At 37.4% G+C, this 26,335-nt stretch overlaps 7 protein-coding genes, 1 long non-coding RNA gene and 1 pseudogene across 20 annotated transcripts; 6 read left to right on the top strand and 3 right to left on the bottom strand.

Moving 5' to 3' along the window:
* Positions 1 to 296: 296 nt before the first annotated feature.
* LOC104755107 (histone H3.2) lies at positions 297 to 989 on the top strand. Its single transcript, XM_010477445.3, has one exon. It carries the CDS (start codon positions 459 to 461, stop codon positions 867 to 869), a length of 411 nt encoding a protein of 136 aa, XP_010475747.1. The 5' UTR covers positions 297 to 458; the 3' UTR covers positions 870 to 989.
* Position 990: 1 nt separating this feature from the next.
* Positions 991 to 4,312, top strand: LOC104755108 (uncharacterized). 9 transcript variants are annotated; one of them, XM_087494536.1, is made up of 9 exons: positions 991 to 2,142; positions 2,335 to 2,487; positions 2,669 to 2,710; positions 2,789 to 2,869; positions 2,953 to 3,072; positions 3,322 to 3,429; positions 3,636 to 3,739; positions 3,829 to 3,917; positions 4,010 to 4,312. In XM_087494536.1, exons 1-7 carry the CDS (start codon positions 1,066 to 1,068, stop codon positions 3,672 to 3,674), a joined length of 1,620 nt encoding a protein of 539 aa, XP_087350662.1. In that variant the 5' UTR covers positions 991 to 1,065; the 3' UTR covers positions 3,675 to 3,739; positions 3,829 to 3,917; positions 4,010 to 4,312. The 9 variants fall into 9 exon arrangements, with proteins under 9 accessions (XP_087350662.1, XP_087350665.1, XP_087350668.1 ...); XM_087494539.1 differs by having other exon boundaries at positions 995 to 2,142; positions 3,905 to 3,917; XM_087494542.1 differs by having other exon boundaries at positions 1,010 to 2,142; positions 2,348 to 2,487; positions 3,861 to 3,917.
* A 3,983-nt stretch (positions 4,313 to 8,295) lies between these two features.
* On the top strand, positions 8,296 to 10,232 carry LOC104755106 (pentatricopeptide repeat-containing protein At1g09190 pseudogene; annotated as a pseudogene). Its single transcript, XR_015586472.1, has one exon. The product of XR_015586472.1 is annotated as a pentatricopeptide repeat-containing protein At1g09190 pseudogene (transcript).
* A 98-nt stretch (positions 10,233 to 10,330) lies between these two features.
* On the bottom strand, positions 10,331 to 11,539 carry LOC104755105 (small COPII coat GTPase SAR1B). The gene is made up of 3 exons (XM_010477443.2): positions 11,206 to 11,539; positions 10,932 to 11,063; positions 10,331 to 10,792 (listed from the first exon to the last, which is right to left on the bottom strand). The coding sequence occupies exons 1-3, from the start codon at positions 11,332 to 11,334 to the stop codon at positions 10,472 to 10,474; spliced, it is 582 nt and encodes a 193-aa protein (XP_010475745.1). The 5' UTR covers positions 11,335 to 11,539; the 3' UTR covers positions 10,331 to 10,471.
* Positions 11,540 to 11,829: 290 nt separating this feature from the next.
* Positions 11,830 to 12,331, bottom strand: LOC147923294 (uncharacterized). Its single transcript, XM_087494534.1, has one exon. It carries the CDS (start codon positions 12,207 to 12,209, stop codon positions 11,847 to 11,849), a length of 363 nt encoding a protein of 120 aa, XP_087350660.1. The 5' UTR covers positions 12,210 to 12,331; the 3' UTR covers positions 11,830 to 11,846.
* Positions 12,332 to 14,353: 2,022 nt separating this feature from the next.
* Positions 14,354 to 20,790, top strand: LOC104755104 (kinesin-like protein KIN-14H). 3 transcript variants are annotated; one of them, XM_087493874.1, is made up of 19 exons: positions 14,354 to 14,504; positions 14,725 to 14,902; positions 15,245 to 15,444; positions 15,725 to 15,871; positions 16,390 to 16,638; positions 16,743 to 16,814; positions 16,897 to 16,965; positions 17,094 to 17,189; positions 17,313 to 17,474; positions 17,584 to 17,665; positions 17,766 to 17,861; positions 17,968 to 18,135; positions 18,228 to 18,334; positions 18,457 to 18,635; positions 18,765 to 18,926; positions 19,045 to 19,462; positions 19,550 to 19,753; positions 19,846 to 20,309; positions 20,386 to 20,790. In XM_087493874.1, exons 2-19 carry the CDS (start codon positions 14,773 to 14,775, stop codon positions 20,510 to 20,512), a joined length of 3,132 nt encoding a protein of 1,043 aa, XP_087350000.1. In that variant the 5' UTR covers positions 14,354 to 14,504; positions 14,725 to 14,772; the 3' UTR covers positions 20,513 to 20,790. The 3 variants fall into 3 exon arrangements, with proteins under 3 accessions (XP_087350000.1, XP_087350001.1, XP_010475743.1); XM_087493875.1 differs by having other exon boundaries at positions 14,373 to 14,581; XM_010477441.3 differs by having other exon boundaries at positions 14,443 to 14,902.
* A 557-nt stretch (positions 20,791 to 21,347) lies between these two features.
* LOC104755103 (putative protein phosphatase 2C 5) lies at positions 21,348 to 24,124 on the top strand. Of its 2 annotated transcripts, XM_010477440.2 has the most exons (9): positions 21,348 to 21,552; positions 21,820 to 22,052; positions 22,143 to 22,314; positions 22,419 to 22,636; positions 22,732 to 22,839; positions 22,919 to 23,044; positions 23,129 to 23,361; positions 23,505 to 23,745; positions 23,834 to 24,124. In XM_010477440.2, exons 2-8 carry the CDS (start codon positions 21,843 to 21,845, stop codon positions 23,722 to 23,724), a joined length of 1,287 nt encoding a protein of 428 aa, XP_010475742.1. In that variant the 5' UTR covers positions 21,348 to 21,552; positions 21,820 to 21,842; the 3' UTR covers positions 23,725 to 23,745; positions 23,834 to 24,124. The 2 variants fall into 2 exon arrangements, with proteins under 2 accessions (XP_010475742.1, XP_010475741.1); XM_010477439.2 differs by having other exon boundaries at positions 23,505 to 24,124.
* A 529-nt stretch (positions 24,125 to 24,653) lies between these two features.
* LOC147923293 (uncharacterized) lies at positions 24,654 to 25,395 on the bottom strand. The gene is made up of 2 exons (XR_015586469.1): positions 25,279 to 25,395; positions 24,654 to 25,165 (listed from the first exon to the last, which is right to left on the bottom strand). It is a non-coding gene; the product is annotated as an uncharacterized LOC147923293 (long non-coding RNA).
* Positions 24,798 to 26,182, top strand: LOC104755102 (F-box protein PP2-B15-like). Its single transcript, XM_010477436.3, has 3 exons — positions 24,798 to 25,199; positions 25,293 to 25,411; positions 25,501 to 26,182. Exons 1-3 carry the CDS (start codon positions 24,798 to 24,800, stop codon positions 25,982 to 25,984), a joined length of 1,005 nt encoding a protein of 334 aa, XP_010475738.1. The 3' UTR covers positions 25,985 to 26,182.
* The last annotated feature ends 153 nt before the right edge of the window (positions 26,183 to 26,335 follow it).

Here is a 26,335-nt window from a genome sequence, read left to right as displayed (position 1 = left end):
AAAAAACTCTTCATGGTAAAGATTGCAGGCCTAATTAAAAAATGGGCCTAATAGTGTATGTCTTTTTTTTTCTGACGAAAGGCCTAATAGTGTATGTCTATGGTAAAAGATAAATTGTTTTAATTCTATTCTTTATTGCTACTGGTCAAATGCACCTTCACACGGATCGGTCTTATAAAGAATAATATCTGTCCGTAGATTTTCACTTATCGACGGCTGAAAACGATTTCACGCGGATCGTGATATAAAACCTCTTATATCCGTCGATTAAAAGAAAATGAACGATTCAGATTCTAATCCCGCTAAAGAGAAAAAAAAGCGAAATATAATTCCCGCTTCTTGTAAAATCACCGGCCGATAAATATCCCCTCCCTCTTCCTCAGTCGTATCACAAATCAACAAATCCACAACTCAATTACTTCGAGAAAATCATCAAACACCTCATCAACAAATTCGAAATGGCTCGTACTAAGCAGACGGCTAGGAAATCAACCGGAGGCAAAGCACCAAGGAAGCAGCTGGCGACAAAAGCGGCGAGGAAATCAGCTCCAGCCACCGGAGGAGTGAAGAAGCCACACAGATTCAGACCTGGAACCGTTGCTCTGAGAGAGATCAGGAAGTACCAGAAGAGTACCGAGCTTCTCATCCGTAAACTCCCTTTCCAGAGGCTTGTGAGAGAGATCGCTCAGGATTTCAAAACTGATCTACGTTTCCAGAGCAGTGCCGTCGCCGCTCTCCAGGAAGCTGCAGAGGCTTACCTTGTTGGACTCTTCGAAGACACCAATCTCTGCGCTATTCACGCTAAGAGAGTCACTATCATGCCCAAGGACATCCAGCTCGCTAGAAGAATCAGAGGCGAACGTGCTTAGATCTATTATTCTGTTGGCTTTTGTGTGTTCTTCTTTAGATCGAGTGATGATGATTGTATAATTTCACGTTTTTAATCCAATGGTTTAATATTAATATTATCTGATTATGTTTTTATTAAATGCGTCTCTAATAATTAGGTTAAGTTAACCCATAACTAAAACTACAGTATAATCAACTTTTACGCCCAATTCGAAGATGAACTCGAATCCTCAGATCTTCACCTCCATTGACATGGGAACGAACTCTTTTAAGCTTCTTATAGTCCACGCGGATCCTTCTGGAAGAGCTTTTGTTCCAATCGAGAGACTCAAAGAGCCGGTGGTGTTGTCTCGTGAATCTCCGACATCGATTTCGTCTCAATCTCAGGATCGTGCGCTTCAATCTCTACGGAAATTCAAAAGTTTGATCCTCTCGCATAATGTTTCCGGTGACAGGATCCGATGCGTCGCGACGGAAGCCTTGCGGCGAGCTGAGAATCAGATACAGTTCGTAGAGGCGGTGTTCGAGGACGTTGGGTTAAAGGTTGATGTGCTTTCTGGTGAAGAGGAAGCGAGGTTGGTTTATTTAGGCGTGCTTCAGTTTTTACCTGTGTTTGAGAAATCAGTGTTGTGTGTTGATATTGGTGGTGGTTCTACTGAATTTGTTGTGGGTAAGTGTGGTGATGTGAAGCTTGCTGTTTCTCTGAAGCTAGGTCATGTGAATTTGACGCAGATGTTTTTGAAAAATGGTCTTGGATTGGAGAAAATGCGAGACTATATCCGTCATGCGATTGATGAGTCTGGTTTAGTGGATAGATTGAAAGAGTCTGATGGTTTTGAGGTGGTTGTGGGATCTTCTGGAACTATACGAGCTATTGAGAATGCGGTGTTTAGTGGCTACGGAGCTGATATGTGTGAATTCAATCTGGAAGGGTATAAGAGGGATTGGAGATTTGGTAGAGCAGAGCTGAGCAGCCTTGTAGCGAAGCTATGTAGTGAAGGAGGAGATGAAGAGCAGATCCGGAGAGATGGATTTTTCAAGAGAAGATCAGAGTTCATTGTTGCTGGGGCGGTATTGTTGGAGGAAATATTTAAGGCTTTTGCTATCGAGGAAATGGAGGTCTCTGAGTATGCATTGGCAGAAGGTGTGATTGCTGATTCTTTGGCTAAAGCTTTTGATGGATTATATGATTTGAATGCCAATGCAAGGTGGCGATCTGTCATGAGGCTTGCCACTCGATTCAATGCTAAAAAGCGAATGAATCATGCGATACGCTGTGCTAACATCGCCAAGGTACATTCATTAAGATTATAGCTTTTGTCTCATCTTTTGAATAAGCATTCCTCAGGTAATATATATATCTTTTAGTGAGTGTGTGTGTGTGTTCTAGTGCCTGATGGTTTCAAATTTCATTTCGAGCTCTGCACAACTGGATATGGTTAGTTTGTTTGATTCAGTAGGTTTGATAGTACAGTGATTTTCCAGGCGATCTTTGTAGGTTTGAGGGAATGCAATGATTTTAACCTTATCTTAGACGATAAGGATCTTGAGTATCTAGAAGCTGCGTGTTTCTTGCATAATATCGGATTCATCGCAGGGAAAAAGGGATATCATAAGCAGTCTTATCATATCATCAAGGTTAGCTCATCTAACTCTGTTAAACATTCTATTCAATAACCACAGCTCATTATAAAGATGGACAAGCTACTCACAAAAGCTTATCACCAAGAGTACGCTTTGTTTCTTTTATAAACTCTTTTGTAGGTTTTCAGTGTCTGTTTTATGCTTTCATTGTTATTAATAGTTTCTTCTTTCATAGAATGGGGATCATCTCCATAGCTACACTGCTGAGGAAGTCGAGGTAGAGTACTGAATTCTCTAGAAGGAAGAACTTGTCTTGAATTTACTGTTTCTCTGATTACTATCATATGATGTTCAGCTTATAGCATTGCTTGTGAGATACCAAAGAAAAAAGTTTCCCAAGCTTGATCGTGCACCTTTTAAGGACTTCACTGAGGAGGTAATGTGTCTCATATATCAGCTTAGCAAACCAGTCTCCATCTCTTGATATAGCTGTTGTGATCTTATGTTTGTCTGTTGCAGGCAAAGCAAAAATTCATAATTTTGTGTTTGATTACACGATTATCTGTTATACTTCAACGAAGTGAGAATGTGGAACTCCAAGAAGTTGAATTTCTTGGATCTTCCGAGAGCTTCAAACTCGTAAGTAAATCTTTCTTATCACTCTATTTCCTACACTGAGCAACCCCATAGAATACCATTTCAAGCTCTACAATCAACCCGTTGTAGCTCGGTGTGTTGATCACCTCTTAGTCAATGTATTTGAACATTTTAGTAAATTTCCTTGCTCTGGCTAGAATGAAAGTTTCCATTTTATCCAATCCGCTCAACATCACTGTCTTAAATCTTTATCTCATCACTTTGCTCTGCTTTTTGTTTGTTTGTTTGCAGGTACTGAAAAAACAACACCATGGACCCGTAGAAGTTGGTTGTCTAGATCAAGTAAACAAAAACTCTGACGCATCACAATTGGAGAAAGAAGTTGAGCATTTTAAAAGGGTAAACTTCCATTACCCAAGAATTTTGATCAGTTTCTCTTTAATAATTAATTGCTTGAATTTCTTGCAATGAACTCTCAGCTATCAGCAAGTATCTATAATTGATTAGAAACACTAATAACAAAGACAAAACAAACCCTCACTAGCTAAAGTAGCCAAAGTTTCCATATGTAACTTTCTGTTATTCTTTTGCCTTGAACTGAGCAGCTATACAAAAAGGAAATGGTGGTTGTTTTTCCTTCCTGAAAACCAGTCAGACGGGTTGCTAAGCCCACAAGTCATCGGTAATTATAAAACTGAAGCTCTCACAGGTACGAGAAACTTTCTCTGCATTAAAGATAGAAAGCGTGTTATATTATATAATAACAGCCATGACAAACCATTTCCTCTGTTACGTTAGAACTAAATCTCTACATCATTTGATTCATTGAGCTGTTGGATTTTTCCTGGTGGTATTCGTTGTCCAAATCCTGAAGTAGAAAGCGTCAGGTGGTCTTTATTATTCGTCACTCGTCAGTCAGTTATCTTATAGTATAATTTGCCTGATGGTAAAACTATAATTTGCCTCTTTCTTAAAGCAGAGAAAGAAAGAATGGAAATCCGGATGAACACTAAGAGATGGTGCATCTTCAATACTCTTGACCTAGACTCTGTAAATTACTAAATTTTTGTGTTCGTTTCCTTCTCTTTCCAACATTGCGACCGTGTTTCTCTGCGCATTTCCCGAATGTTGTAACGATCTTGAACTTGTTTTCTTTTGTATTCTAGGCTTTCTAGCTAGTTTTACAGACTCTCTCTCTCTCTCACTCCTATACTTGATTACTGTATTCATGGCGCTTGGTGCCACTTCCACTGAAGTAAATATGTTACAAACTCTTACTGTCTTTGATTTTGTGGTTGCGTTTACAGTGTTAAGGAAGCTTATTTGTTAGAACTAGGAGATGTAGTTAAGATTGTAAACGCAAATATCGAACGCAAAAAGGAGAACTAGGGGATGTAGTTCTCTGCGTTTGGTACTAAACCGTATACATAGCAAAAGCATCTCAGTATGACTATGAAACAAATGGGCACAAGCATCTCAGTATTCTCTTCGGTGAACAATTTGTGTTCTTATCGACAAAAGAAAGAACACAGATGCAACTCGACAGTCGAAACTCGAAACCATGACATAACGGTTACATGTAAAAAAGGCTTCAGGCCACGCTCGCATACTAAACACAGTCATGTAAAACTATAAGCTTCAGATTTCCATGAAAAATTGTTTTCAAGGTAGAAACTTCGAGTTGGGTTATATAAAATCTGATAGATTGATCTTAATTAACTTTGGTGATCAATAATATCGTCTAAATACTCAGAGACCTTTAATCATCAATCAACACACAAGAAAAAGAAACCGTAATTAATTTAAAAAAATTCTTGAGACTCTAATCTTTTACTAGTATTAAAGACACAATACAAATCAAAATATTAAAGTTGTCTTCACACTAGGTTATCACCTTTAGTCTGCTTGCTCTTATCATCTTTCTCGTTACTCTTGCTCTTATCATCTTTTTTCACTGGATCTTTCTTCTCCACAATCTCTTCTTTTGTTTTCTCCTCACTAGTCCGCTCTCCGCAAACACTGGATAAAGCTGCCAAGATTAGTATAGCTGCGACTATGAAACACCATCCCAAGATTGAGATGGCCATCGTCTTTGAATAATAAGAAGAGCAGAAAGAGAGTAAGCGCAAAGTATAATTGTTTTATGATGATTAAAATTGCTTGCTTGTTGATGATCTGAAAACTATATATATAGGCGGGAACTGCTGGAAAACTTGGAAATTTACCATTTTGATAATTGAAAACTTGCTAAAAAATAAGATATTTATTACTTATCTTTTCAATCAATAACTGGTATATTTCCTTTTTCATAAACAAACTAGTAAGGGTAGGAATGTTTTGCAATTCATGCCTAAACAGACGAAGGAAGGGTATACCCGTTCCAACGTTGAAGGAGAGAGACCCACTTTTGATTTTGCATAACCAGACTCTGGGCTATGTTTTTTACTACGGATAAAACGATCCGGAGAACAGACGATGATGAAGGTAGAGTGGTTCCTTCATGGAACCTGCGGTTCCTCTCCTTCCAAACTTCATATATGCACGCCTGCCAAGCTTGTAGTAGAGCTAGAGAAGTATGATTACTAGCAGATGCGGATTTTTCCCTGTCTTCTTGTGTGATTTTGTTAATTTGTTAATATCGTTAGAAAAAACCAAGCTACAATTTCGGCTCTGTTCGTAAATTCAAAATACTACGTTGGTCTCTTTGTTTATTTCATCATTCTACAGTATTCTCTTTTGCATCTGTTACAACTACCAATCTAAAACTACAAACAATTAAGCCTAAAAAATAATATTTCATATGCAACTTGCATATAATTTAGCTGGTGTAACACAACGCAAAGCCTTAAAACAAAGTCGCATAGAGATATTGGCTTTTAAAAGTGAGACACAAAAAAAAACAAAGCCTTTTCAAGAGGAAGAGCAACAAGGCTTCTTAGCGTTTGAATCAGAAGTAGCAGCGACATCAATCGTTTGGCCTTCCTTGACGTTAGCATTTTCAGTTCCCTGGTCCGAAGATATCGATTTCTTGCTGATGATCCTATAAATCTCTGAGAGAATCGTCTGAAAAGCCTTCTCTACGTTTAATGCCTCGAGGGCAGATGTCTCAATTAAAGACAAGCCTTCTTTCTCTGCATAGCTCTGAGCATCCTCTGTGGCAACAGCTCTGAGATGCTTCAGATCTGTCTTGTTACCAATCAACATGATGACAATATTGGAATCAGCATGGTCTCTGAGTTCTTTTAACCACCTGCTTACGTTCTCAAAAGTTGTTGGCTTAGTGACGTCGTAAACCAAGAGGCTAAAATCAACAAAACAACTCAGAAAGAAAACTCGAGACTATGAAACAACGACCATGATTCATCATTACTTAAGTAACAAGTTTTACAATTTGTATAGTCTAATACTCTAATTAGAAGTAAATGATGTTGTAGATCTGCCTTAAACAAAGGTGTTAGATCTGACATGTGAGGCAGCCACAACGTTAAACAGCCATAGTACAAGAAAGCTTGGGATCATTATCAACAAACAAAAAAAAAGCCTAAATGTTCTGAACAGAATCGAGAATTCTCTGTCTTATTCATGAGCTCATGGCCAACAATTATATACAGTCTTCTAGCTTGGAGAATACGTAATTATATGCAGAGAGATATGCAGAAGCTTAAAAGGAAGACTTGATGACGATGAAGCATAACAGTGGGCTGCCGTGAAGTCCAGTTGACTTAATATCTCAATATGTTCAAAGCAAACAAGTAAACATCAAAATTCAGAACCAAACGGATCGAACCACACCAAAAATTTAAATGACTAGTTCATCAAAAGAAACTTACAAGCAATGTGGATTTGGATTCTAAGCAGAACTCATTGCGAGTGAATCTAGAGAGAAGATTTGACTTGCCGACACCGGAGTCTCCGATCAAAACCACTTTAAACAAGTAGTCGTATTTTTCATAGTCTAATACATATTGTCATATGTTGTTTTTAGTTTTAGACAGTCGAAACTCGAAACCATGGCATAACGAACGATTACATGTAAAAAAAGGCTTCAAGCCACGCTCGCATACTATAATACTAAATACAATAATGTAAACTATAAGCTTCAGATTTCCATGAAAAAATTGTTTTCAAGTTACGCGTCGTCAAACTTATAAGAATGTAGAAACTTCGAGTTGGTTAATAATATAGAATCTGATAGATGGTCCTTAATTAACTTTGGTGATCAATAAAATTGTCAAAATATTCGGAGACCTTTATTCATCAAAACAAAACACAAGATAAGAAACCATAATTAACTTTGGTGACCAAGAAAATTGTCAAAACTACTCGGAGACCTTTATTCATCAAAAGAACAGACAAGATAAGAAACCATAATTAAAATTTTTAAAGTTCTTGAGAGACTCTAATCTTTTAGTAATAAACACACAAGACTGGATCAGACTGGATCTTCCTTCTCCACATTCCAATCTTTTTTTTCCACCCCACGCTCTACGAACATACTGTATAAAATCGACAAAAAGCCTATTATAGCTATGGCTATAAAACACCATGCCAAGATTGAGATCTTCATCGGTTTTGAATAATAAGAAGAAAAAAAAAGAGAGTAAGCCCAAAGTAGAATTGTTTTGTGATGATCAAAATTGCTTGCTTATTGATCTGAAAACTATATCTATATATAGGCGGGAACTGCTGGAAAAACTTGGAAATTTACCATTACGATATTGAAAACTTGCTAGAAAATAATATGGTATATTTCCTTTTTCAAAATTTCATAAATAAACTAATAAAAAATATTTTTGCTTTGCCTGTCTTCTTCTTAACTTTCCTTTCAATAACTGGTATATTTGCTTTTTTCCTGTCTTCTTGAAAAATGTAAATTGTGTGATTTTGTTAATTTGTTACTATCTTTAGAAAAAACTAAGATACAATTTCGGCTCTGTTCATAATTCAAAATACTACGTTGGTCTCTTTGTTTATTTCATTCTACAGTATTCTCTTTTTGCATTTTTTTCTAATTATATATTACAACTACCTATCAAAAACTACAAACTTGCCTAAAAGATAATATTTCATTTTTCACATTTTGTATGAACGATACTCCATAGAATGTCATCTTGAGCCGAACCACATAAAAGCAACCAATCCTGATTCCAGAGACAATAAAAGAAACTTACTAGCAATCCTGATGTAGTTAAGATTCTAAACGCAAATATCGTTATAACTGCGTTTGGTATTAAACCGTATACATAGCAAACTACATACTTGAAGTTGAAACAAACAAATACTGTATACTGTTGGTCTAGTTACTAAACCGGTAAAATAGCGTTTGAAATTGGCGCAAAGCAAAGCAACAATAGTTCAGGGAGACTAGAGAGAGAGAGAGAGATGAGCAGAGGAGGTTTAGTGGAAACCGAGCGGAAGCTGCTTCGTCTTCTCCATGGCCACAATACTCGAACCCGTTTACCCGAAATCCACGCTCATCTCCTCCGTCACTTCCTTCATGGTTCTAATCTCCTTCTCGCCCACTTCATCTCTATCTGCGGATCCCTCAGTTACTCTGATTACGCCTCCCGCGTCTTCTCTCATATCCAAAACCCTAACGTTCTCGTCTTCAACGCCGTCATCAAATGCTACTCACTCGTCGGTCCGCCTCTACAGTCTCTCTCTTACTTCTCTTCCATGAAAAGCCGCGGAATTTGGGCTGATGAGTATACTTACGCGCCTTTGCTCAAATCCTGTTCGTCACTTTCTGATTTGCGGTTTGGGAAATGTGTTCACGGTGAGGTTATTAGAACTGGGTTTCACCGGCTTGGGAAAATACGGATCGGGGTGGTGGAGCTTTACGCCTCCGGTGGGAGAATGGGTGATGCTCAGAAAGTGTTCGATGAAATGCTTGAGAGAAACGTTGTTGTTTGGAACTTAATGATACGCGGGTTCTGCGATTCTGGGGACGTTGAAAGAGGTCTTAGTTTGTTCAAACAGATGAGCGAAAGGAGCATTGTGTCGTGGAATTCGATGATATCAAGCTTGTCCAAATGTGGCAGAGATCGTGAGGCTTTGGAGCTTTTCTGCGAAATGATTGATCAAGGTTTTGATCCAGATGAGGCGACGGTGGTTACAGTCTTGCCAATCTCTGCATCTCTCGGAGTTTTGGATACTGGGAAATGGATTCATTCTACAGCAGAATCTAATGGTTTGATCAAAGATTACATTACAGTGGGAAACGCTTTGGTGGATTTCTACTGTAAAAGCGGTGACTTGGAGACAGCAACGACAATATTTGGACAAATGCAGCGGAGAAACGTTGTTTCATGGAACACTCTGATATCAGGATCAGCTGTGAACGGGAAGGGAGAATCAGGTATAGACTTGTTCGATGCTATGATTGAGGAAGGGAAGGTATCTCCAAATGAAGCGACATTTTTGGGGGTTTTGGCATGTTGCTCATACACAGGTCGGTTGGAGAAAGGAGAAGAGTTGTTTGGTTTGATGATGGAAAAATTCAAACTTGAGCCGAGGATCGAGCATTATGGAGTGATGGTTGATCTAATGAGTAGGAGCGGGCGGATCAGAGAGGCGTTTGAGTTTTTACAAAGTATGCCCGTTAACGCTAATGCAGCGATGTGGGGGTCGCTGCTTAGTGCGTGTCGCAGCCACGGAGATGTAAAGCTAGCAGAGGTTGCAGCCATGGAGTTAGTGAAGAGTGAGCCAGGGAATTCGGGGAATTATGTGTTGTTATCTAATTTGTATGCAGAGGAAGGGAGATGGCAAGATGTGGAGAAGGTGCGAACGTTGATGAAAACAAATCGCCTTAGAAAGTCTACTGGCCAAAGCACCATTTGCAATGTTGTTCCAGGCTGAGAAGTAGCTGGTTTAGTCTATAGAAGCCTGGCTTGTTGCTTGGTCGTTCCTAACCAAAAATATTCAGCTGACCGGGGTTCGTGTTAGGTTCCTTACCATAATCATTCAGCAGCGGCCAGCGTGACACCACCGGTGAGCTAGATACCGGCTCAAGAATCTCGAAATTGGTAGCGAATGAACAAACATGTAAGTTCTGTATGAAGAAAATGTTTTGAAACGAAATTATACATTAAATCGTCATTGCCACAAAAGTCAAGGATCTGAATTGATAGCGAATGAACGAACATGTAACTTCTGTTGTCTGTTTTCTTTGATTTTTCAAAGTTGAATCGTGCTTGCTTGCTTCTGTTTGGTTAGTTTTTGGCGACAATGATATGAATTTGAATAATTTGAGAGAGAAACGTGAGTAGTCTCAAGAGTACAATGCACAAGAGGTTTGGAGTTGTTTAAGGCATCGACTTAATATTAGAACTTAGAGAGAAAACTACAACAGAGAGAGTTCATCTGTTTTCCAGATAGAAAAATTTGAGATGTCTCTGATATTATATAAACCGTAAAACAATGCGGTCTGGTAAATACTGCTTTACTTGATATACTGAGACATCCATTTAAAACCCTCACCATATCCCATTTTGCGAACGATGCTGCACATGAAGACCTCAAGGGGACGAACACCAGAGTCTCCAAGAGAGACATTACCTTTACCAGTAGTGAAATTAGTGAGACCCAAGTGATACCTCAGCTCGTCTTCTGATGCTGCATAAGGGATATCAATCTTGTTCCCAAGAATAAGAAAAGGCACGTTTCCTAAGGCTTCATCTGATAGAAGAGCGTCAAGCTCTCTTTTAGACTCCACAAATCTTTCCTTGTCATAAGCATCCACTAGGTACACAACAGCATCAACCTTCACACACCACAGCAGACACATAGGCATCAAACAATTTGGTTTAATTAAACATAGGGAAGCCCTTCAAAGAGTTTCTAAAAGCAATCAATTTCTGAACCATCTTATATCAGTAAAAAGAGAGATGATGTGATGGAACCTTGGCATAGTAGTCTTTCCAAACACGACGAGCAATCTGATGGCCACCCAAGTCAAAGGCCTTGAACTTAATTTGGCCAATGCTGAGTTCCTCAGAGGTGGGATGCTGTGTTGGCTGGTGCTGAACTAATCTCTGCAAATAGCCAAATACCAAAATCGAGATTAAGAGAGAGAGCAGACCTCATCATATGTTAAATTTGTAAAAGAGAGAGAGAGAGAGAGAGAGAGAGAGAGAGAGAGAGAGAGAGAGAGAGAGAGAGAGAGAGAGAGGAGACCTCGTCTTTGAGCATGTGGAGCAAAGTAGTTTTGCCGGCATTGTCAAGGCCAAGAAACAAGATCTTGGCCTCTTTCTGCCACAAACCTAACGAGGCCAAGATTCCATAGAACCAATCGAACAAAAACATGACCTTCCTTCTTCACCTTCGTCTTCCTCAGAATCAAAGATCTGAATCTTCGTTCGTATCAAAACTATATCGTAGATCGAAGCTCTTGAGAAAACGAATCAAAAAGCTTTGAGAGAGATGGGGGAGAAACCAAAATCGAAGTTTCTTTCGTTTTGTTGATGATTATTAATTTTGTTTGTTTAACATTATTATTTTATACATATATATATACAAAAAGGGAAAAAGAGAATAAAAGAGACACGTGGGTGATGGGAAGCTGGTGAATTGATGTGGAGACTTTTCATTGGTTCATTGACATCATTCAATCAATATGAACCGTCCGATTGAATAACTTGACCGGTTACGATGTTTTTTTTTTTATGTTGGACTTTAAAAAAAAAATTGTTTTTCCCTATTGGGTGGTAGGTGACAGCCAAAATAAAAAGGTTGATAACACGTGGCGATGAATTAATCAATGGCAAGGAAGGACAGTTTATTTCGTTCGACAATAAAAGCTGTATTTTGAGTTTCGTTTATTGCAAAATAGTGAAATACAGAAAGAAGAAAACTAGTAATACATTTGAACTACACACATCAATACCACCGCCTCTATCTCTGCTGCCGCCTTTGCCGCCACTGTTTCCACCTCGACTACTGCTGCCACCACGACCTCCACCGCCACCGCTGCTTTTAAGCTCCCGTCGCCAAACCGGAAAATATTTCTCCCAACATGTTTTGGTTCCTGTGATGGGATTATTTGGTTTCAGATCATGGACGGCTGAGACAGCAGAAGTATCTGAGATTGAATCAACGGCTTGGATCATATGCGCATGAATCGCTACTACCAACAGTATTAATACGTAAGTCATTGTTGTCATGAGTTTGTGTATCTCCATGACCTTATATATATATATACTAATCTTTTATGTTTTTATCACTCAAAGCCAAAAAGGATAAAATGCGGTTTTGTGTTACATATGATCCTTAATTATAGATCTCTCTATTTATAGTTTATACGAATTTCATATGATATGGTCAAAATCTTTTTTTTTTTTTTTTTTTTTTTCTTTTGTTATATTTCGATAGTTCTTGATCGTTTTCGTGAGAAACAAGAAATGTATGCCACTACAACAAAAAACACAAATATTTTATTTTCTCCAATTCTAATGTCCGGACAGAAGCAAGGTCAAACTTAAGGCGAGTAAATGAAAACGAATTGTTCAGTGAAAACTGAAAATACAGTGTGGAATTTGAATGTGTCTTATCATTATAGAAGCACTTCCTAATCACCAAGGACCTTCTTGAGTTTCATACGAAATTGATTTTAAATTTCTATTCAATTTTTGTTTTCGTTTTTTCAAGTGTTTATAATTTCGTTTCAACGCAAACTATAATGTTTCGTGCCTTGAATATTCAAACCGGGATTTAATTATCGAGCAGCTGTCGCAACTTATTTTAAAGAATCGCTAGTGTTGGTTCTCTAACCGAGATTGATTACAAATTTACAATAGATAGATGAATACTTCGAAAATATTTAACCCTGGATAGAATAGTCAATATGAACGAAACGTTTGTTAACCACTCTAGGTATAATTTATATAGCAAAATTAGCGACTTATTTTAGTAAGGGTGTCGAAGCCATAATAAGCTCATTTATCAATTTAAAAATTTCTAAAGGGAAGGCCTTCTTCATTCAGCTAACTTTTTCTAGGCATGAAAAAGCCCAAATCTTTTTGCCTGGCTCCTTTAGGTCCGATGAGAAGAAAGAAAGATTGGTTTTGGGGCGTTGGCGTAGCTAAAAATAATCATTATGTATTTTTGTTTCGATTTACACATGATGGTAATTTTAGTGATCACTAATCTTTTTCATCTATTCAATGACGTTCGATTGTTTTCACTTTTCAAACATAATCAATACAAATCAATAATTAACCAAATCCCAAAACTAACCTAATCTCTATCCATTCCATTCAATTATCTGAATGATTCCAGTTACGTTCGATTGTTTTCATCCATAATCAATACAGAACAAACATTAACTATTACAATCTTCGAGTATATATTTTACATCAGGTGACAAGTGCTAAACTAAGTTTCCAAACATTAGCAACATATAACTTCGTGGTAATACGTGTTTATTTTTCCATATACTCACAAGTCACAACATTTTAAAAAATAATATTTCTATCATTTTTTTTTGTATGAGTTGGTATCATGTTCAATAAATATATCACGAAGAGAAAATAGAATATTATTTGGGGGAAAAAAGTCTACAAAAAAAATTAAATATATATATATATATATATACTAATTTTCAATGAATTAATAGGATAATTAATTAAAAAGGGTCACTTTCAAAAGATGTGGGTACAATCATCCTAGCAAAACTTTTTCGTTTATAATTCTTCTTAATATCTAAATTAAATGTCTTGTTGACCGAATTATAGCTTAGTTCTTTTAAAGAAACTAAAAATAACTTTTCATGCTGACCTTTATTAATTTCTGGTTATAAAACCATCTCTAATCATGATATCATGTTCATTCGCTTTTAAATCACCTCTATACGCAAGAAAAAAATAGTTATGTACAAGGTATATAAGTTGTCCAACCATGGTTTTCATAATTAGCCTTTAATTATCTCTTTCATAGAATTTAGAGATCCAAAGCTTTTAATTTTCACTTTCTACTTTATTATTAAAAGGAAAAAAACGCACTGTATAAGATTTAACTATGTTGATTTTTCTATGTCAAACTATAAAATTTTATATTTCAATATTTAAACATAGATTTTAACAAGACAAAATAATTAGTAGGAAATCATTCGGATACAAATCCCATTTAGAAAAATTGGGAATTTTAGTTAGAACATTATTGTACTCGAAGAGTACTAATTTTTTTTTGTTACCATTAATTCATTATAGAACTTAGTGGATGGTTGAAACTTGAAACATATGCAGGATTTAAATTTTCGTAGCTAAGACCTTTGTATTGTATATTTTCACCACCCATATAAGTTCGTACATATTAAAATGGAGCAATTAAGAATAAACAAAAAAATTATTTTGAATATTGAATATGTCCATCCATCTATAGAAACCCAGGAGACTCGGGGGCCTCTGCTTCATTCATGTCTCGCTCTTCTTCTTCTTTCCTTTTGTTTTAATTTTTCGTACAAAAGAAAAAAAGACAAGGTCAAAACATTTTTCTCAATTCTTTTCACTTTCTTTTCTCTTCCTTATAAATCTGAGCAATGTTCTAACATATCCTTGTAAGCTAACATAGCTTTGACAATTCTTTGTTCGAATTTTGGAAAAGAAAAAAAAAGAGAATCTGTAATCAAATTTTAAGGGATTGTGAGATTTCTGAGTTGAGATTTTGGGAGTTGAATTTTCAGTTTTTTTTTCTTTCTAGGTATCTTGTTGATCAAGCTATATAAAGCATTGAATCGTTTTCTTGTCAATGGCGACGGAGCAACAAGATTCACGACTCTGTTTGGCATCGATTCTGGAAGATTTTCTCAAACAACGAAACATTCGAGTTAGCAGCGCTGGTGTTGATTCTTCCACTTCGACAAAAGCCGACGAAAGTTGTACGTTCGTCGATTCCTCTGTTTCTTTCTATCTTTTGAATTGAATTTTTCTCTGAATGCTGCGGATTTCTGAAATTAGGGTTTGTAATCGAGTCAGGGACTAATTAAGGGATGGTATACAGAAATTTAGGATGACCATTGTTAGCTTCTTACTTGAACGAATTAGATATTTGACGTTTCTTGTTTTACTAGATCAATCAAGAAACATATGAATTTTATATATCCAAGATGCTTGATTATTGTCTAGATTTCGTATTACCGTCCAGCTTCTGCAATTTATATTCACTTTGTATATAAGAAACACACTTGCTTATGAGAAAAATGAAATCATAATTGGTGCAGCTGGTGGAAGAGATTTGCCAGTAGATCCTTCAGATTTAAGAAGGTATGAAGCAGCAAGGTGGATAAGAAACACACTTGGTGTAGTTGGAGGAAGAGATTTGCCAGCAGATCCTTCAGAGGATGATTTCAGAATTGCATTAAGGAGTGGGATTTTGCTCTGCAATGTCCTCAACAGAGTTAAACCTGGTGCCGTACCAAAAGTAATGTCTCACACCTAAGCATTTGTTTTATCCTTTATTATTTGTTATGGATTAAAAATATATAGGCTTTTATTAAACTAAACTTTTTAAAAGACTTTTGTAACGTCTTAAGGCCTGCTTGGATAAAAGTTGTGCAAGCATGATTAGTACCATTTTTGTGTAATAATATATATTTATAGAGTTACAGGAATTAATATTGTAGTGCCGATGTTTCTGTAATTGGGACCATAAGTATCTCGTGGTTATCTTAGTCTTGATTCTGTGACTGCAAAACTTGCAGGTCGTTGAAGCTCCAAATGATCCTCTTGTTAGTCAAGATGGTACAGCAGCTCTATCTGCGTTTCAGTACTTTGAGAATCTTCGAAACTTTCTTGTGGTTGTGGAGGAAATGGGTATTCCAATGTTTGAAGTCTCCGATTTTGAAAAGGTAATAAAACAAATCACAATTCTACTGTATACATATTAGAAACTTATCTACCGTTTATGAAGAATACAATGATATCTGACGACCTAGGGTTAATAAGACATATATTACCGAGAATTATTGTAACTAACTTGAGAGATGATCGATACCTAATAGTGTTAATGCTAGCATAGGTTAGGTTCGAATCAATTTTCATCATAGCAGGTTGACCTACCTTGCCGGAGGGGTTACCTAGACTAAGCTAAAATGGTCGCTCTCATACTTAGAAACAGAAGTAGGGTCGTTGCAGACACATTGATGGCACAGTCGTGGTAGGGTCGTTGTGACCATCACTCCATCAGTGTTGCAAAAGTAATGTATTAACTTTAGCTAAATAAAATTAGTCTTTTATAATCGGTAATCACTCTCCATAATTTGGGTTAAGTAATGTATTAACAAAGCTAGACATCTTCATTTTTATAATGTGGGAATTACTAATTAACATTGACACACATTCTGTGTTGTGCTTGATGTGTTTTCAGGGAGGTAAATCCGCAAGAATTGTGGAATGTGTTTTGGCTCTCAAGTCATATCGTGAGTGGAAACAGAGCGGCGGAAACGGTACATGGAGATACATTGTGAACACAAGACCAACCACGTTTGGCATCGCAAAACAATACAAACGCAAAGAATCAGAAGCACTTGTGGATGCAGTCACCAGTAGCCCTTCTAACACTCCATCCAATGAACAACCTTTGTTCGATCAACCTGATTCTAGTACCAAACACGAAGTTAGTGAGCTATACACCAATGCCTCTTATAATATATATATATATATCCCTAATATTGTTTAAGGTTAAAAAGATCTCAACTTACATTTCTAGTTTTGTTTCAGGGAAGTGCCGATTCAATAGATGCCATTGTTCGTGCGGTGTTCTTGGAAGCCAAGCAAGAAGAAGTTCCCGGTGTAAGCATTAAACTACATTCCTACTATTCTTTAACTTAATGAACCCTACTAAATGATCAAATATTATTTTGTTTATATCCAGATGGTGGAAGATATGTTGAAAACTGTCATGGTAGAATATGAACGTAGATTAGCCACACAGAAAGAATTGGTAAGCAACTTTAGTAATTGGCCTTTCTATGGCCATATGTGCGTGATGTCATGTTTCTTGGATAACAAGCATGTACTTTCTCTTATACCTTCTTTACACCATTCATCTCGAATTATGCAATTGCTTAGTTCCAAATGAGCGCTGGGAACAAGGATGAGCTTCACTCTGGCGATCTTGGGAGAACTGTCTCATGCAATGAGGAGGTGCTAAGTGATGATGCTTCGGTAATTGCATCAACCTTTAAATTAAAGATCTTGTTATCCATATAGGCATATTACTCTTTGTGGATCTGTTAATCTATCAGTGTAATATATACTGAACTGGTTTATACTTTACATATTTTTCAGAACGGAGAAGAACATGTGACAGAGATTGTAAACAACATGGAAACTCCACAAGATGATAGTGTTGAGGAATCTAAAAGCCAAGATTATGAGCTCTATGTAATTTCAAAAGTGAAGACCGAGAAACAACAGATGATAATTGACATACAGCAAAATCATACTGAGGTATAAAGTTCAGTTGAACGTAACAGATATATGTTGCATCGCTCTTTCCAGTTATAAGACTTTGTATTTGGTGATTATTAAGGGAAAGTATATATATGTGTGTTGGCAGGTACTGAAACACGATCTAAAGGCTGTAAAAGCAAGTCTTAGTCTCTTGCAGATAAAATATCACCAAGAGTTTACTAGCTTAGGTGAGAATCAACTGTGATTTTGGTCACTATCTTATAGCTTTTCTTTCACAATCGTTACCAAAGAAAGTAGTTGTAAGATTGTTCTCTTTCTTGGGGTCAGGCGAGCATTTGCATGGACTTGCGTATGCAGCTTCATCATACCAAAGAGTTCTTGAAGAAAACCGGAAACTTTACAATCAAGTCCAAGACCTCAAAGGTAAAAACTGTGGAATACATATTGCTATCACCTACATGAATTCTGTAATTTTGGTGTTAAGTTGAGATCGTTTTGCAATATTCAAGCTTTAACAAATGGTTAACAGGGAGCATAAGGGTCTATTGTCGAGTGAGACCATTCTTACCTGGGCAAAAAAGTGTCTTGACTACTGTGGAACACATAGAAGATTCAACTATATCAATTGCAAACCCTTCAAAGTTAGGTCGCAAATCATTCACCTTCAACAAAGTGTTTGGCCCTTCAGCATCTCAAGGTATAATTTTCTCACCTTTTCTTTCCTGAATTTTCTATACTTCTTTCAATTTTCGGCTCTCATATAAAAAATTACAAATTTTAATATTGTAGAGGAGGTGTTTGGAGACACTCAACCTCTGATCCGGTCTGTTCTTGATGGTTATAATGTATGCATATTTGCATACGGCCAAACAGGATCCGGAAAAACTTTCACCATGGTACTTTTTCTTGAACAATCTAACTTAATTATTGTACAGTAATTAATGACTTTTCATCATATTCTCATACAAAAACAATGTTATCCTTATTTATAAGTTTCTTTTGTTGGTGTGGTAATCAGATGGGACCTAATGAACTGACGGATGAAAGCTTAGGAGTAAATTACAGAGCATTGAGTGATCTCTTCCATTTGTCAAGTGTGAGAAAAGAAACCTTTTCATATAGCATTTCAGTTCAAATGCTTGAAATTTACAACGAACAAGTCCGAGATCTCCTTGCCACTAACGGCCAAACCAGCAGATATCCATTTTTTACAGACTTCTAAGTTCTAACACCCTGCAGATTTCTCTAGCTTGTTCTGTTTCTTTAGTGATTCCTAATGCTTGTTGCGTAAGATCATTGTGTTTGTTTTTCTTGACTTGTGAACACATTAGAGATCCGAAATAGTTCACAAGATGGAATCAACGTGCCAGAGGCGACCTTGGTTCCAGTCTCCACAACTTCAGACGTCATTCATTTGATGAATATTGGTCAAAAGAACCGTGCAGTCAGCGCCACAGCCATGAATGACCGCAGTAGTCGCTCTCACAGGTTCCCTTTTCTGATTGTTAATGCACTACCTTGCTAACTTGTATCACGTCAGGTTTGATTAAATGCTCATCAAACTTGTAACTAATGTATTTACATGTTCTATACTATATATATGCAGTTGTCTCACAGTACATGTCCAAGGAAAAGATCTGACATCAGGTGCAACTCTAAGGGGTTCAATGCATTTGGTTGATCTTGCCGGAAGCGAAAGGGTTGACAAGTCTGAGGTCACCGGTGATAGGTTGAAAGAGGCACAACACATCAACAAATCTCTCTCTGCTCTTGGAGACGTGATTGCATCTCTCTCCCAGAAAAACAACCATATACCTTATCGAAATAGCAAACTCACCCAACTTCTCCAGGACGCTTTAGGAGGACAAGCGAAAACACTCATGTTTGTTCACATTAGCCCTGAACAAGAAGCTCTGGGAGAAACACTCAGCACCCTGAAATTTGCAGAGAGGGTGGCCACTGTTGAACTCGGTGCTGCTCGTGTCAACAAGGACACTTCTGAGGTTAAAGAACTCAAAGAACAGGTCACTATAATCTTCAGTACTTTTTTCACATTATTAAACTCTTCATTCTCATTATCCAAATCAGTTACATTTGTTATTTGGTTTTAGATTGCTAGTTTAAAACTTGCGTTAGCGAGAAAGGAGAACGAGGCAGCTGATCAAACACAGCTACCAAGGCCCCTTACACCTGATAAACTCCTCAGAAGAAAGTCACTCGGCGTTTCGTCTTCATTCTCTAAATCAGCAAACCCAAGACAGTTCCAAACCAAACATAAGCCGTCGTCACAGATTGATGATGCCAACAGCATTGAGGTAAAGAGAACTCATGAACCAATCACAAACTAAACTCTAGGATACATCTTGCAGTGGGTTACTTCATAATGTACAGTGAAATTTACTTGCAGGGTCAAAATGACTCTGCATCCAGCCTTGACTTACAAGGACTAGCGGGTTCACCATCATGGAAAAGTCCGTCGAGAGATGAGAAAGAGGAGGAAATGGAGTTTATATCAGGCAGTGAATGGATTGATAAACATGAAGACGAAATCACACGTAATGGCAAACCTGAAAACAGATCACATACACTGGTTGATCAGAAGCGATCGTCTAGCTTGAAACGTGAACCAAGGCTAGGTGTAGACAATAATGTAGTAGATAAAGGATTTGAGGTAAAGAAGGTTCCATTCGAAGAAGAAGCAAACGAGTCAGATGAAACCGCAACAAGTGACTGCTCGGAGAAAAACTTGATGTGGCAGCTGAATGTTCAAGTGAATCTGCCTAGAGCAGCCTCTAATGGTTCATTGGGTTCTTCTACTACTAAGCTAAAGAAGACTCAATCAAAAATTAGTAGAGTTGCCGCTGAGACCAGGTGAGTTTTTTTTTTAGACGATTGGATTATATGTGTATGTATTCTTTTGCTAATGGGAATTAATGTTGGTGATCAGGAGTATGATACCTTCGCTAATTCCGACGCCTACAAGGAGATTGTCGCTTGGCTCAAACACACCAGGACAAACTTCCTCAAGACATAACACTACACTAGTTGTGAAGAAGAGACAAAATCCCAAGTGACTAGTGAATACATTTTGTGAGTAATACGATACAAAACAATCCAAATTCTTTTTTTGTTTTTGTTTTGGCGGACCCATTCATATATATGTGGTCATACATATACACGCCGTATACAAAGAGTAGAATACGTTATGAGCCATATAGGTTGAATATAATGTTTTGTTTGATGTGGATGGCGTATATATATACGACGAACCTATGGGCTTTCTTTTTGTAATGTAATGTCGATATAATTTGTATACTTCTTCTCGACGCCAATATATATTTTTCTTTTCGTAGCCACTTTCATCAAGAGAGGATTACACTTTTTTTCTTTCTAATCTTGTATATATACTCTCTCAAGTTTTAAGAGGATGATTTGTAAACGTTGCAATTTTTACTAAATGATATTTGTAAGCTACCAGAATATTCATTATCGATGGCAGTTTGAGTAGAAGGGATCGTGAATCGTGATGTTTGAACTGCTGCAAGTAAAAAAAGTCAAAAGAATTGTTGAAAAAGTGTGTCAATAATTTCTCAACATGATCAAAAAAAGTCAACCTGTTTATTTAAAAAATAGACAGTTTTTTTTAATGATAAAGTATTTTAAGAATATTGAAATTATATTGAAAAAAGAACTATAAACTAAAACTACCTAATATCTTTACTGTCTGTAATAAATTCCTATTTTCACAATACGTTTCAAAAAAAGATATGCTTTTCTATAAAATTAACTAAAAATATACATACATGTGGATTAATTAAATTTACCTAAAGCAGAACTTTTGAGGGGTACTTACGTAATTTCAAAAGATATCATTTTCCTAATAAAATTAGCTGTCCCTAACCTCTCCCCCGCGTCGCTTTTGTTTCTTCCCCCAATCTGAGAAAATCCACTCTGCAACTCCTTCTTCTTCTGTAAACTCTTCACGCGGTTTCATACTTTCCGTTCGAATTCTCAACGACGAACCCCCGGAGAAGCGACGAGGACCTTAGCATTATCTAACGAAGCCATTCTTTATACTAGATCTGTTCTGTATGCTACTCGCGATTTCATTCTGGTGAGTTTCATGGTTCCTTAACTTTGTGTAGATAAGCTTCGATAGTGCTCTTCTACTGAGTTTCTCTGTTGCTTATCTGCTCGATTCTACTTTTATCACATTTTTAATTTTTCGGCATCTCAAAAGATTGTAGAATTCTGTAAATTAGGGTTTACCTCTGCATTTGTTTTGGTTGCATTCACGACGATGAGGTTATGTATGAGTAACTCAGTAGAAACCAATTCATATATCTAAATGATAAATTTTTGTCTGTGATTTTTGTTCCAGCCAATGTTGAAGTCTGGATAAAGATGAGCGTGTCAAAAGCACCGAGGACGAATCATCCGCTTGTTCCTCTTGCAACTCTCATTGGTAATGAGCTTAGGAGCGAGAAAGTAGAGAAACCTCTTATCAAGTATGGTCAAGCTGCTCTTGCTAAGAAAGGAGAAGACTACTTTTTGATTAAAACTGATTGTCAGAGAGTACCTGGTGATCCTTCATCGTCTTTCTCAGTTTTCGGGGTAACACATTCTTCTGTATCGTGGTGACACATATAGCGTTCTTGAACTCAAAAAACTCTCATTTAATTTTATCCTTTGTTTTGTCTATAGATATTTGATGGACACAATGGTAATTCAGCTGCCATATATACTAAGGAGCATCTTCTGGACAATGTGGTGAGTGCAATTCCTCAAGGTGCAAGTAGGGACGAGTGGCTTCAAGCTCTTCCTAGAGCTTTAGTTGCAGGCTTTGTGAAAACTGACATTGAGTTTCAGCAGAAAGGTCTACTACGCTTATGCTCATTGTTTTAAAGGCCTTTTGCTAGCTTTAATATTCGTTTTTTTTTTCAAGTATGCTCTAACTGTTTTGATCTGTTGTGTTTACAGGGGAAACTTCTGGAACAACCGTGACTTTTGTTTTAATTGATGGTTGGACTATCACTGTCGCTTCTGTTGGTGACTCCCGCTGCATATTAGATACCCAAGGTGGTGTGGTTTCACTGCTGACTGTTGATCATAGGCTAGAAGAGAATGTTGAAGAGAGGGAACGCATAACTGCCAGTGGAGGTGAGGTCGGAAGGCTCAATGTATTTGGTGGCAATGAGGTATGATCATTTCCAGGAAAGTTAAGTTACTCCGTCATTGTGTGTTTTGGCTGTGGTAGGGTTTGTAATGTGCTTTCATTCCGACGATGCAATAGGTTGGTCCACTTCGATGCTGGCCTGGTGGTTTGTGTCTTTCGAGGTCCATTGGTGATACGGATGTGGGAGAATTTATTGTCCCTATACCACATGTTAAGCAAGTGAAAGTAAGCTCCCTTCCCCCTTCCCCTTGGTGCGTTTTTCATCAATTCTTATATTAGATATTGAACACAAATGTATTTTCAGCTTTCAGATGCTGGAGGGAGACTCATTATAGCTTCAGATGGTATATGGGATATACTGTCTTCTGATACGGCTGCAAAAGCTTGTCGTGGTTTGTCTGCCGAGCTTGCTGCTAAACTTGTTGTTAAGGTTGGTTAATAAACCCTGTTGATTTAATTGTGTACTTCCTTCAGTCGAGATTCCTCTTATTCTCTGAATCATATGTTTTATCAGGAAGCATTGCGAACAAAAGGGTTGAAGGATGATACTACCTGTGTAGTTGTTGACATAGTTCCATCTGATCATCTAGCCTTGTCTCCAACGCCCATAAAGAAGCAAAACGCATTCACCTCATTTCTTTCTAGGAAAAACCATACAGCTACTAACCACAAAAACGGGAACAAGCTCTCTGCTGTAGGAGTTGTGGAAGAGTTGTTTGAAGAAGGTTCTGCTGTGCTTGCAGATAGGTAATATTCTGACCAAGAAACTGATATTGCAAGTACTTGTCTCATTATACGTGTTTAAGTGTTTAAGGTCTTATCTAACGCGTTAAGTAACTAACTTCAGATACTGATTTTTAGTTTTTATTGGTTGGTGTTTTGGTATGCAGATTGGGAAAGGATCTTCCCTCAAATACGGAGAACGGGCTCTTAAAATGTGCTGTATGTCAAACAGATGAGTCTCCGGGTGAAGGTTTATCAAGCAACGGGGGTTCCATCATCTCCTCAGCATCTAATCGATGGGAAGGTCCCTTCCTATGCACAATATGCAAGAAAAAGAAAGACGCTATGGAAGGAAAAAGACCAAGCAAAGGTTCAGTGAAAACATAAAAGCCACATTGCTAATATCTGGTAAGAAATTCGTATGTATCTCGTTTTCTTATCTACCTTCTTCTGGTGTGCTCTGTGAGGTAGTCTGGTACTGTGTTTTTTTTCCCAGGCATTGATTGGAGAAGTAGCGGTAATAGTAGAAGTGTATGCAAATGTTTGTAGAGAGAGAGAGAGAGAGGGGAAGAGAGACAATAGATCCAATTCTTTTCCATTGTTTGAGATTTCCCTGGTTTGCTTACTCGGCTTATGCTGACCATTTACCTTCGTAGATGTGTTTTTGCTTGGGAATTGCTGATATATATATACTAACAAGAGTTTCTAAGTTGTAAGTAATTCATATTTGGTTATTGTCAATCCTATTGCGTTGCGCCCATCAATTGAAGTTAATTTGTTTTCGGTCTATACCTCTCTCCTCTGGTGATATGATTGAGCCAATGTGACCCTGAAAACACTTGGTTTTTGTAATTTTGCTATGGTTTGGTTTGGTCAATTCTTTAAGATGCGGTCTTGATTCTCATCTCTGTGTTTGTGGTCAAAGTGTAATACACACGTATTAGAAGTTTAGAAACTATTATAGTGTAATACACACGTTTTCATTATTTACAAATATTCCATTATTATAATATAGTTATACCCTACAAAATAATACGTCGGTGAGCATGTTTGTCAATAAAGAAGTTCATTTATCTCCGGTTCTGCGCCTCATTGCCGGAGAAGGGACTACTACTTAACAGTTAACACCATCATGTTACCCAAATAAATATCTCATCAAAAGTCAAAAACCAAAAAGCCTCAAATCAAATACAGAACACAGGGGGAAACATCTGTTTGTAATTTTCTATTTTAAGTTCTAATAAAACCAAGCTACATCGCATCTGTTTGTAATTTTCTATTTTAAGTTCTAATAAAACCAGGGGAAAACCCCTGTCTTTCACCAAAAAAAAAAAAAGGCTTATATAATAAGAGAACAAACTTTTCTCTCTTAAAATTTTGGGGGAGACACAAACGTTGTTTTCTCGACCAAACAAACAACCAGCAAACGTTTTGTCTGCGAAGAAGGCAATGATGTTAGTATGTTACTACTATTCGGGAATGGGCCATTCGGTCCAAAATGGACGCTTATAAGAGAGACTCATCTCGGTCACGTTTTCCGTCTCGAAAACAAACAAAAACAAAACAGAGCCATAGTAGTAGTCTCTCTCTCTCTCCTCAATTTTGGAAGAAGGATGATGTTACCAGAAGCATGCGTAGCGAACATCCTCTCCTTCACAACTCCGGCCGACACATTCTCTTCGTCGGCCGTCTCCTCAGTCTTCAAGGTCGCCGGTGATTCTGATCTCGTCTGGGAGAAGTTTCTACCTTCCGATTACAGCCACGTTGTCTCTAGATCGACTGATCACCACCAGAAGTTCTCCTCCAAAAAGGAGCTCTATCGATATCTCTGTGAATCAATCCTCATCGATAATGGCAGAAAGGTTAGTATATTATTATTAGTATTACTACTACTTTCTTGATTTTCTAAAGAAAAATATCAAGAAATCATTATATGGATACATTTTCAATATCAGATGTTCAAGATCGAGAAACTTTCCGGGAAAATATCGTATGTTTTATCGGCGAGAGATCTTTCCATAACTTGGAGCAACCAACGACATTACTGGTCTTGGAACCCTCGATCAGATTCAAGGTCATTTATTAATTAAATAAATAAGTAAAAGTACATATCATTGGTGTAAACACAAAACCTAATCACTGTTTTGATATTTTGGATCATAGATTCTCGGAAGGGGTGGAACTTATAATGACGGACTGGTTAGAAATCATCGGAAAAATCCAAACCGGAGCTTTATCGCCCAACACAAACTACGGAGCTTATCTGATTATGAAAGTGACGTCACGTGCGTATGGGCTAGAGCTAGTTCCGGCAGAGACTTGGATAAAAGTGGGGAATGGTGAAAAGAAAACAGAGTCAACTTATCTAAGTCGCTTGGATAGCAAGAAACAACAAATGGAGCGGCTGTTTTACGGACAGAGAGAAGAGAGGATGGCGATGATGGACAAGGTTGTCGGGGCTCATAGGAGGGAGCCAGAGGTGAGAGACGATGGGTGGATGGAAATAGAGCTCGGAGAGTTCGAGACGGGACAAGAAGGTGGTGAAGACATGGAGGTTGTTATGAGTCTAACCGAAGTTAAAGGTTATCAGTTAAAAGGTGGGATTGCTATTGATGGGATTGAAGTAAGGCCTAAACCCCAAAAGTGAGTGAGTAGTAACGGAAAAATGAGTGCCAAATTTTGGGTTTACCTGATTATGTGTTTGGTTCGGGTCCAAAATGTAAGATGAGAGACAACTCTTTTGGTGGTTTGATTTATACATTATTATCCATGTAGAGTAACGTATAGACCAACACTTGTCAGTTGTCATCTGACAAGAAAAAAATGAAGACTACGAATTGTCAAATTTGGTTCGTATGGCGTATTCTTGTGATTGTGATTGTGAACCTTACTTTACATTTGTTGACATTTAGTTGCCACTTGTTCTTTTTTTTTTTTGGGGCAAATAATTGCTAATTGTTCAAACATCTCTATCGATTACTTATTTATATCCATAATA

Source organism: Camelina sativa, chromosome 17, assembly GCF_030686135.1.
Source record: "Camelina sativa cultivar CO46 ecotype springtype chromosome 17, ASM3068613v1".
Taxonomy (NCBI): Eukaryota; Viridiplantae; Streptophyta; class Magnoliopsida; order Brassicales; family Brassicaceae; genus Camelina; species Camelina sativa.
This window is presented reverse-complemented; position numbering and strand designations above follow the sequence as displayed.